The sequence below is a fragment of the Bolinopsis microptera genome, chromosome 10 (assembly GCF_026151205.1).
Source record: "Bolinopsis microptera isolate Bmic1 chromosome 10, MBARI_Bmic_1.0, whole genome shotgun sequence".
NCBI classification, from domain to species: domain Eukaryota; kingdom Metazoa; phylum Ctenophora; class Tentaculata; order Lobata; family Bolinopsidae; genus Bolinopsis; species Bolinopsis microptera.
This window is the reverse complement of record NC_087081.1, coordinates 8615888-8628046: the sequence shown is the minus strand read 5'-3', so window position 1 is coordinate 8628046 and position 12159 is coordinate 8615888. Positions and strand designations below refer to the sequence as shown.

General features: G+C 34.9%; 1 protein-coding gene across 1 annotated transcript in view; it reads left to right on the top strand.

Annotated features, from left to right (window-relative positions):
• Positions 1-10854, top strand: part of LOC134821585 (uncharacterized) — a 31894-nt gene extending 21040 nt beyond the window's left edge. The window contains exons 9-11 of the mRNA XM_063832286.1: positions 3892-3982; positions 4945-5096; positions 10580-10854. Of these exons, the coding sequence (XP_063688356.1) occupies positions 3892-3982; positions 4945-5096; positions 10580-10655 (319 nt within the window). The 3' untranslated portion in view covers positions 10656-10854. The remainder of the gene's footprint in view (positions 1-3891; positions 3983-4944; positions 5097-10579) is intronic.
• The last annotated feature ends 1305 nt before the right edge of the window (positions 10855-12159 follow it).

Below are 12159 nucleotides of genomic sequence, written 5' to 3'. Positions count from 1 at the left end.
GTACTGTAAGTAATGATGCTGTAAGTAAAGTACTGTAAGTAATAATGCTGCATATATAATATGAAGTTCTATGTGGTGGATAATTAAATATAGGAGCCGGTTGTTTACAGTAGAATGTACACTCTCTGTATGTGGATGTCGCCTCTTAACGTGTTTTCATCAAGTTGCTTGGCAACCCCAGCAGAGTTATTTAGCCAAGTCATCCGTCTCTGGAATCTGGCACAGCTTACTATATCAGAAAGTAGCATGTATCAATCTGCGAGCTGTGGTTTTACTGTGATCTTATATTAAAATATAATGTAAACGATAGTTGTAGAATTTGAAACCGGCACCTGGGATCTATCAGGGACAAAAGGATTTCTCGATCATTTTGGCCAAAAATCGCGATACCGCGATTTTTAACAGACTATTGTACATTAAACTATACATAAAATTTGTCGCAAATAATGGGAAAAATCGCGATTCCGTACATGCCGCGATTTCCTTTTGTCCCTGGGATCTATAGACTGGGAGTGTGAGAGAACAAGCCTGATGGTACCAGGTACGTGGTATTGATTTGTCATTGATGCGCGTCTCTTAGAAGAAAGGTGCAGAGGTACACTTTTTGGAAGGAGGTACTGGGTGTACCGCATAAAGCGTGACTTTCTTCCATTTTACAAGTTTTTGACAAAATTAAACTTTACGGTTATTTTTAACTACATTTTGTCAGAAATATAGTTGAATTGATTTTTTTTTAAATACGGTTAATAGTTAAGCATCCCTTCCCAAAAATTAAATATTGTAGTCGGAAATTGACATTATTTATGGCTGAGGTCCAAGATAGAAAAATGTATATAACGGTACTAATGGTATATTATGTATTATGGTTAGTAACAGAGACTGCATTTTAGTTGCTATTTAGAATTAGATACACTTCATAATGGTTATGTTATGTAAGTTTAATGATAATAATACGTTGGAGGCAACTACCAGAATACCAGGTTGAATACCCACTGATTGAGGGAGTTGAAGTCAGCAGTCTGAAATGATCTGTATTTTTCAACGATTAAGTTATAATAATGTGTCTTTAGCTACGTGGATATTCCAATGAGATATCAGAATTCTTTACTACAATCTTATAGTGATCGTATAATCTTTATCATATTTACTCAGCAATAGTGAAAGAATTGTTAACTCAATCTTAACATATTATGTGCATAGGCGCACCCAACTGTTCAATAGCAACCTCTTAATCTTACCACGTGACCAGTAATCCTACGACGTGACCCTGCTATCGTCCAATCAGAAGAGTTCTTATCTCTGATACGGGACTACCAATCTGATTATCTATGTTGTTAATGTTATGTAATTATCTCCTCTAATAGCACATAATATTATATTTAGTCATTATGCGTGTTTTGCGATGAGGTGTGCAACTCCGGAAAGTTTTATTTCATCCTATATTATTAGTGTTAATGTCTACTCACATCTCTCTACTAGCATCTCTCACTCCACAGCTGTTCACTGGTAATAAATTACTACAGGAAATTATAGTTGCATATAATTAAGGCGTTCGAAATTGAGGTACGTGAAATCAAGGGGTTTTGTTTCGAGCCCAGACCTTATTATATAGCTAATGAAGTTGTAATTAAGGTCCTTTTTGGGGGCCTTGATCTTAACTATATAATGAGACAAGAGAAGCGCTATCTTAGAACGCCAGGAGGATTATGACTCCTCGTACTACATTTAAACAACTCCTTCTGCAACGTCCTCAATAAATGTATTTAATTGAAGTTCTGAAAATAGTTTAAAACCATACTTTTTCTTGAGTTAGGAACAATGAATATTGCGGTATACTCGGAATAGTTATATTGCGGTCGAATAATTACACTTTATAGCTCTGTATGCCGCAGTGTGTATTGTTACTGTTGGGGTGTGCTGAGTGTAGATGTGGAATCTGTGGAATTTGTGTACTGTGTTAGGGCTGCTTCTAGAGCTATGACGGTGTTTACTCAGGTCTCAGCTGTAATAACATTAACATTGTGTACACAGCTAAAAGAGAAGGTGGACTGTAACTTGAGAGATGAGAGAGGTATGTTACCACAGTATTCTACATAATTCTAGAGATGGGAGAGGTATGTTAATAAGTATTCTACATAATTCTACAGACTTACTGTCGTCAATTCTCAATACGAAAACTTTTCAACAGTAAGAGAAAACCACTTTCTGAAAATTTCACCAAGTCGTGGCCGGGTGCCCTTTGCGAGGTATTAGACTGGAATTACTCCTTTGAAAACTTATTTTCCGGTAACCCTGTTATTACCAGACCTCAACTTACAAATCTTGCAGATCCGAGGAAAAAAGGTTATTTATTTTTCTCTTAATTTAATCTCGGATAAGTAACCTCGCGTCGGCCCGGGGCCATCTAGCTGGGCCATATTCTGTGACACCCAAACAATTACCAAATATCTGCTTGAGGCAAGGACTTATGCGATTTGCAGATTACATTTCCCAACCTATTTGTAGTAGTAGTAGCATTTCCCGTCAATTACATGTCCCGTCACCTGTAATTGTTTTATATAAATTTAAAACAATTTGGGACATCACAAAGAGATAAGGTTTGGGGGCTTTGAGCACATAAAGGCATTAAATAGCTCCATTGTATGACACTGTTCTGAAGGAAGTGATATGTCAGATCCAATAGAAATTAATTTAAATATAAGGATATTGTTCTGATAAAGACAACTCCTTCAATTTGAGAACAAAGCAGTGGTTTCAACTTGGCAACTTCCCAGGCCTCTTAGAACCATTATCTTATGTCCATTATCTTATCTTACAACATTGAGTTACTCACGACAGGGTCCATGGAATGTATCTCTCTCATATCAGCCATTCCACTTATTGTTGATAGTGGGGGTGGTTGTTGTTGTTTGTATACCGTTTTCCGGTGAGGGAAGTATTCAAACTCAACCGTGTGTAATTAATGTATATATTAATATAGTTAACTTAAAAGTTGCGCAATGAGCACTGAAACAATGTTGCCAACTTCTATCCAATACAGTTAGCAACTATACATTACACGGTCCCTAATTGTTAGTATGTGAGCTAATTTCAGCTTATTTCAGCTAATTTCAGCTAATTGTGAGCTAATTTCAGCTAATTTCAGCTAATTGTGAGCTAATTGCCCCTTACAATGTCAGCTGTACTGAACACAGTGTTTCAAAGCAGAGTCTAGACTTTCATTGCGTTTTTTATAAGACAGCGTTTACATTGAGACGCGCAATTAGGTAGACACAAGGAATTACAGAGGAGGTAATACCGGAGTGCCAGGGTGGTAATCTCTCTAATGTATCTAAACAAGTGTCTAATGGACTGAAGGTATTGTAAACAAGACAATAACAGTGTGTATCTTGGAGAGTGAGAGCGCTGAAGCTTTGGTATTGAGCTTGAGCAGTGGCGAGGGTGGAATGTTTCTCCGGAGTGTTAGATTAGATTGCGATGTTATCTCAGATAGCATAAACAAATCGGAGAGCTAAGGAACCTGATTTTGGAAGGAACCCGATCACAAGTATAAGATAAACACGTGTATCATGAATCATGATCAAGGGTTATATAGTTTCATGAATCATGACACAGTAGCTGAGAGGAAGCGTATTTAGGTGTACAGTGAGACTTGTACACATAGTGACACAACTATACTCATCTCTAGAGTCTAGACCTTTATTAGTGTTACAAGACCTTTAAACCATACCCAGACTCACGTAAAGGACCTTATAGAAGCGTCTACAGAGTGTAAACCCAGTATAATATCCTAAGTAACACTTCAGGGTATAATATAATGTTGCAATCCGTGTAGACTGTAGACTACCCTTTAAGGATCTAGTTATCCAACCTAACCCGTTAACGTTTCAGGAAATCACCCCTAAAGTTCGGTAGCTTCCCTTCACTTCACGTGGCGTGGCCTACTGTTATCTTCCTTCACAAACCCTGGTTCAGCACCAAGGTAATAATAATTCAGAGTGCCAGTTTTAAGAACTATATTTTCCTTCCTTCTTCTCATCGCAGCGCTGAGCGCTATAATGAACTTTATAAATTCTCTTTTAGTTCTCATATTGCGATTTTGTATTATCCAACAACACATGAAAAATTCCAGTTGTTAGTTCATTAAGTAGAGTAAGTTTAAAATAAGTGCATGATTCACTTTATATCTTGTTTAAAATATTATTAGTTCGTGACCGCTTTTTGTTGAAAATTCAGTGCGTTTCGTGCACTGTGCTTACCATTATGAAGCTAGACATAGGAAAGTGTGGAGATTTATCCAGCTCTGAACGCGAGCGCACTGTTTTCAGTTTTAGACCTTCATGTTTGATGCACCAAGCAATTAAAAGTAAAGTAAGTTTCGACAAGAAGTGATAAGAATATAAGAAGTGATGCCAAAAAAAGTAATAACACTTACTTGCGAAGACTTGACAACAATTAGAAAGTTTTATTCTGATACTTTTCCTCGTATTGTCGCAGACATCTTGAATTAGTCCTGTCCAAGTTATTTGAAATATAGCAGCGACTAAAATTTAGTGGCCAACAGGCCAAGAGTTAAACCAGGAAAAATTGTATAATCTTGAGGAATCAGTCATGAAACTTGGTCATGACAAAATTTCATTCTGGATTTTACCGTTACTAGGAATAATTATTAGATCTATCGTATAACCCCAGATGTTACCCCGGGTTAATTAACATATTACCCCAGGTTAATTAACATATTACCCCAGGTTAATTAACATATTACCCCAGGTTAATTAACATATTACCCCAGGTTAATTAACATATTACCCCGATTAATTAACATATACCCCAGGTTAATTAACATATTACCCCAGGTTAATTAACATATTACCCCAGGTTAATTAACATATTACCCCAGATTAATTAACATATTACCCCAGATTAATTAACATATTACCCCAGGTTGGACTACTGCACGTGTTATGGATCACGTGGGCAGCCCTGTACAGTTCTCACCACTACCTGATAGACGCTCTGGGTGGTATCAGCGTGGTAGTAGCTGTGAAACTTGGCATGAACCATGTTTGGGAACCCTTCTCTAATCACAAAAACGCGTAAGTTAACTTCTTACTCTTATATTATTGTATAATTAAGTTAATATTTAATAATTATTATTGTATTATGTTATTTAATTGTCTTAAACAGTTAAACGATTTATGTGGCATATAAGTGTTGTCTTTGTTAATGTGTGAATTGGAAAGTAATGAGGATTGCGGGGAATAATTACAAAATCTATGATAAACAGCTGAAACTTTCACAACCCTGAACATAAATATATAATTTACACTTTAATTCATAACTTCACGAATAAACAAGCATAATATAATGAGACATTTCGTAAATTATTTTCTTATTTGTCTTACATTTAACAAGTTAGACATAGTCTCCTATACACTATACTACTCCTATACTACTGCTTACTATTTTAGTAAGAAAACAAAAAAAGCTTTAAATATTTGATAATATGCCAGGTTTATTTTTACGCACGGATTAAGTTTGAATTCTAATATTATATATTATGTGGGTGTTAATTGGATTATAGAAATCTTTTGCACGCTTGATTGTACTGTAACATCCTCTACTTCGCACTAGGAAATGTTTAATATGACGCACAAATTACAATATATATTTAATTTAACGTAATATATTGTGTCATTGTGCATGCAAAATCATTACCTCGCTATTGATCAATGAAGGTTTGGAGTTGAGCCAGCAAAAAATTACAAACAATTGCGAGAATATTTTGGATGTTCTTGCTTTCGGCGTGTGTCTGAGAAATTCACAAATTTATTGGAAAAATATCAACTATCTCCTAACATGATAAATCCACCCTCTTCTGATCTAATAATGTATACAAATTCGCCCTACACGAGTTTTTAGAATTAGAGTTAAAACAAATTCGTCCCTCTCACTATATAATACCGGATCTCACTGTATACAGGATGTACCGTATAAAATGTGACTTTTTTCAATAGTTTTTGACAGAATTAAACTTCACGGTTATTTTTAACTAAATTGTGTCAGAAATATAGTTGAATTTTAAGCACCTTCAAAAAAAGCCACCCTTCCCAAAAATTAAATATTTAAGTCTGAAATTGACATTATTCATGGCTGAGGACATACATACATGTTACATGGTAAGGTCTCCTCCTAGTCGTTGGAGTGGCCTGCATCACATAAAATCCATACTTCATAAAAATAAGTTCTTATGTACATGTTACTCATGAGTCGCTTTAGATGGTTTTGAACTGAATCTTTGGGTTTTGGAGTTCTTTATGGCTATAAAGCGATGTATATATTCCTACTTATTATTATTATTATATTATAAAAAACGTTTTAAAGATCTTCCTCAAAATTCTGCCCGGAAAATCTCTCCTAAATGATCCCTAGTGACACAAGTGATGAACAGTTTTTAGTAACTGCTCCTTCATAATATTTTGTATCATTTCTCAAAAAGTCACACTTTATAGGTACACCCAGTATACACTTTCACAACTATGCTAGGTATTTCCAGCATTCCCGGTAGGTGCCCCCATACACTATTCTCACATATATATACACAGACCCATTGTTAAGGTGCCCACACAGATTCTCACTACATTCCAGTCATTACCCAGGTCCCAGCCTTAGTCCGCCCCTCGTACTGTTGTTGTGTATTGTGATGTATTGTTGTTGTTGGTTACAATGTGGGATAGTGGTAGAAATGAACATGATGTGTTGTTATGTGGTAGACTCATGTCTTGATGAGGGTGTGAGAGTTCATTTATCATTAAAGGCAAACCACGGGAAGTTTCAAATGGATCATAAACTGGTAGTTTAAACTTATGGGAATGTTTGAACACACTGGCCCCCCCCCCCCCCCCCCCTAGTCGCTATTGTTTAGAGGAATGTTGAGACCAGTGTTCAGTGTTCACTCGGGGTTCACTCATTACACACTTCTACATTTAGACACGGTTCAATAGTGCTGGTTGAGACACACAAAATGAACTTGTGAGAAGAAACATTAAAAAACTTAAGAAGTGTTTATTTTGGTGTTAATAACTAACTATATATACAACTTTGTGGTGACGAGTGTTGTATAATCAAGTATAAAAACACATCATTTAGTTAAGTTTTAAGGTGTTGCCTAAAATAGTGGTCCTATGTGACATGTCCAAATGTTTCCCCAGAAAAATTTTTCCCCACCCCAGAATGCAAAAACAACTTTAAAATGCAGGTACATTTGAATAAATAAATAAAACAAATGTCTCGCTGAATAATATTGTGTTATTTATAGCATCGCTAGATAAGCGAATATTACTTAAATATAATCTTAATAATCTTTAATAATTTTAAGAGACCTTTTTGTATCACGATATACGAAACCATAAATATCATATTTTCTCACGATATCTGGAACTGTTTCTTACTGAAACACACGACCGGCTGGCAGTAGAACACATAATCAGGAAATAATTACAGTTTCTGGCTGTGTCGTCATGGTTACAAACATAACTGGCATGGTTGTCATAGTAACAGATGCATACGAGCTTATCCAGTAACTCTGGAATAATAATGGATAGTTGTGGTAATAGCTTAAGTATATAATTACTATGGTTAAGTTGCTGAAGGGCGACAAGTGACTGTTGTTACTTGGGAAATTTACCTGAAAAAGCAGAGTTTATGTTAAACTATCATTAGATTTATTTACCGCATATCGTTTTATCTAGTGGTAAGATTATTTGGATCATAGAGCACTGGAACTTGTTTATTCATCGACAAACTTGCTTTTATTTAAGAATTAATATATATACGGATTCATGTGCGTTAGCATCCTTGATCCTTCTTAACACCAAATGAAAGAAGAAAGTTCTACAATTAAACTGTAGTTATGTTTTAAACTTTAGTGTGACTGCTCATGATCTGTTCATTTCTCCTCCGGCAAAGTGCTCAACTTAGATTATATCACATTATATCACTTTAGTGTAAACTGTAAAGTATTAAAACACTATATTTAGATAATATATATGTGTGGTGTTTTCAGTGTTTGATCTTAAAACGAATGATGATTTAAATAAGTCTAAGCAGGTGAATGTCAGACCTCACATCATAAACATCCACCAACATAATATGCATTATCAATTATGCTATTTACAGAATATGCAATATGTACAATATGGAGCTTAAATTCTAGACTTGTTGATTTATTTACACTTAACCCAACAATAAAATGGAAGGGTGACAAGGTAAGAGATTTCTTTACACTTAATCCAAAAATAAACTGGAAAGGTGACGCTTCTTTCTTTTGCATTATGATGAGGTAATCATGATTCTTTCAAGGAAATTCCTGATCTTTTCTGAATAGACTCAGTGATGAGAAAAAATCAGAAAAGCTCTTGAGCTCTTGAAAGAATCATCAAATACTAGTTACTACACGACTTAATCAGGTTATCATATTATAAAACATTCGTCCTGTATGGTAGCAGCACTGCCACTGCCCTCTCAACACTACGGACAGCTACTCCGAGAAGTTGAATAATTGAATAAACTACTAACAAAGTGCTGCCTATTTGCGCACTGAAGTGTTATAATATATACTTACAAAGAAGTTGAATAATTAATGTCAGCCCAAAGGACCAAAGGACCAAAGGTGCTGCCGGTGTTTTCGTCACTGTACAGTGTACAGTTATCGTTTCTTTGTGCACTGGGATTCTTGTAGAAAAAATAATTCCACAGGCCTCGTATTTTGTACAGGCCTCGTTTTAAAATGAAAAACAAGATGCAAATAATTCCCGCTGTGACCTCGGAATTTGGGTATTGCCATTATAGCAGTTAACACTGACAACTAGATTTTAAGTATATAAATCAATTTATAGACTTAGTGTGTTTGTGAGCTGTAAAAAGTATTATTAAAACACTCCGCAGTGCGTCGAGTCTTTAAAATAACAAATAACAAGCCCTAAAGTAAATACGTTACTTGCTTTTGTATGGGTTCAAGGTATGTAAAAACAATGTTGGTTTCTCAAACGAAAATAATATAACCAAATATATCTTCTCTTGCTAATATAGACTCAGTAAAAAATGTGAATTTTAGATCATGTCACAATACTTAAACCCTATACAAGTTATATAATTATATTACGTAAAAGAACTATGATAGAATGCCATTTTGACTCCCGATAAATGAGTGTACAAATTGAGTGTATTTGTATAACTATGCTTCAGAATACACCGGGTGCTTTTAAAAGTATGTTAATCTACCCTGCTATATATTAAATCCTCATTGAATTTTAATTCCCCACCTTTAATTAAAAAACTAAACTACAACAAAACAATGACCTTCGTGTAACCACTAACCACTTGTATCTATACATATACATTTTGTACAGTATACATTTTGTATATTTGTATCACACCGTATCATTGGATTATAAACTGATAACGATGTTTCCATTTCACAGCAAGTGCCCGTCTGTAGACTACATTGTTGGTCAATGTTGTTAGCGGTATTTTTAGACTCGTTCTCAGAGTGTAAAATTATTGATTCTTTATTTAGCAGGTGTTTTAGAAAAGTGTTTCTCCGCCATGAATAAAACCACGGACAATTGGACATAATTAAGTTAATTTTAGAGAAATTACCGGGTTTAAATTTAATTACAGTGAAAATATTTAAGGATTGTAGTCTGCTGTTGTACGAGGCACTTGTTTTTGGAACATGACCTTAAATAATATTTTGTCTTTAAATATTTAGACACAAAGCACTTTATTTAAACCCCGGAACTAGCGGCTTGTTCACAGCATCTTAAAGTGCCTTCAATTTATTATGTAGAACATTACCTAGAATAACTGTATAATTCTGGCCAGTTCCTGTTAACATTTTTCGTCAGCACCCAGGATATTCATTCCATGCAGGATTGCGTCAAAATCCATTTAAATCTAATTTGCTCTGTTATAATGCACGTTCGTGTTAATACATGTTGATTAATTGTTACAAGTATTTGACTAATTGAGATCGAGAGTTGAGACGTACCAAACATTAAATGATTCCATCCATGGATCAGGTGGCAATAGTGCGATAGTGCAATAGTGCGATAGTGCGATAGTGCGATAGTGCACGGTCTGACCACTGACTAAGGGAATGTTATAATGGTCTCTCCTACATACCTAGCTCGCACAATCTATCATAATGAACCACCGTGTATTCTCTTTCACTGCCTGGTTGTGCATTAGTGCTAGCTAATTCTTCAAATACTCGGTAAATTATCGGTTGAAAAAGCTGGTTAAAATGGTAAACATTTCAGAAACTTTAAAACCTAATCGCGCCACTCCGGATCTAATATATCGTATCCACCTTTAATTAATATAATAAGTATACCGGGTCAAAATGTGTCACGTGTATAGAAAACAGTGCACGCTGGTTCCGGCAGATAAAATAAACTGAGAATCTGAGAAAAGTGGCACATTTACACATTTTATTTTTAATTTATTACACGTGACGTTTATTGTTGTTCTTGTAGCACTGTATCCTCTTATTGTTAATTAAACATTCCTTTTTCAGGAGATCAGAAACAAAACAAACACCCTCAAACTCCCGTGAGTTCACGAGACTCAACAGTGTATCCAAGCAAGTGTGATGCGTCGCCATGGCTACATGTCACGTGACATCAACATTCCATACATTCCACTAAACTGTGGCAAGATGCTCAACGTAATCACGTGATTAAGAAATGCGTTGCCATGGACAGTTGGACACGTAAGAGAAGAATTTTAGAACTATGAACAGTGTCTGGTGGATAGATTTCATGTGAAATTTCAGTTTTTAGATTGATTGGTAAAGTTGGGGGGGGGGGGGGGCCAACCATATTAAAGTATATTAAAGTATATCCCCGGGTCAAAATCGGAAAAAATCCTACATTTTAATATACTTTAATATACCTACAATTAGTAGATTAGAAGATAAGCAAATTACTGGTCCCCTGAACTCATACTTCATATATTTTGGCTCATAAATTGGTCAAGTATCAATATCTTTGAACAAGACTAACTTTACATGTAAGGTAAATCTAATCTATACATTAAATACAACAAAATTTTTCACATAATTTTTTATAATGTAGGTATATTAAAGTATATTAAAGTATATTAAAGTATATCCCGGGTCAAAATTGGAAAAAAAAACCTACATTTTAATATACTTTAATATACCTACAATTAGTAGATTAGAAGATAAGCCAGTTGCTAGTCCCCTGAACTCATAATTCATATATTTTGGCTCATAAATTGGTCAAGTATATGGTAAGTAATATGGATTCAAAATTTTAATAGAGAAAATGTAGGAATATTAAAGTATATTAAAGTACATTAAAGTATATTAAAGTACATTAAAGTATATTAAAGTATATTAAAGTATATTAAAGTATATTAAAGTATATCCCCGGGTCAAAATTGGAAAAAATCCTACATTTTAATATACTTTAATATGGTTGGCCCCCCCCCCCCCCCAAGTTATAAGCCAATTAGTTAATCGATTAGCTGATTAGTTAATGAATGAACTTATGGTTAATGGTTAAGAAACACGGTGAAAGTTTACAGTTTGGCCTCAGAGACAAGGAGAGGGGGTTAATTTTGCTGCTCATTCTGAGCCCCCCCCCCCCCACACCTTTAGATTTAAGCAGCATTTTGCCCAATAAACAGACTTCAGCTACTCAGGCATACATTCTACTAACATAGCATACTATTACTGGTGTTGGTTTGCTGCTAGACATTATTCTATTCGGTGGAAAAAACTTTGAATTAAAGCTTTGGTGATTGATAATTGTTAATAATTCCACAATTGTGGAACAAAGTTGGATCAGTAAGCAACCTATTTTGGTCAGCCAAATTGAAGGTAACAATATGTTGTTGATAATTTGTTGGGTTAAATAAAGTTGAGATTAGCATGAATAATGTGTGAGACTTTTGTGTGTTTTAAATGATTTTAGTTGAGTTAGTTGCTTAGACTTTATATTTTGTTAGGACTATATTATTATCATAAAGGGGTCGTTCACAATTCACATATTACGTAATCACTTATTGGAGGATTTTTGACCTCCCCTCCCCCCTCCGTTATCAGTTTTACACATAGCTATTGTGCCAAGA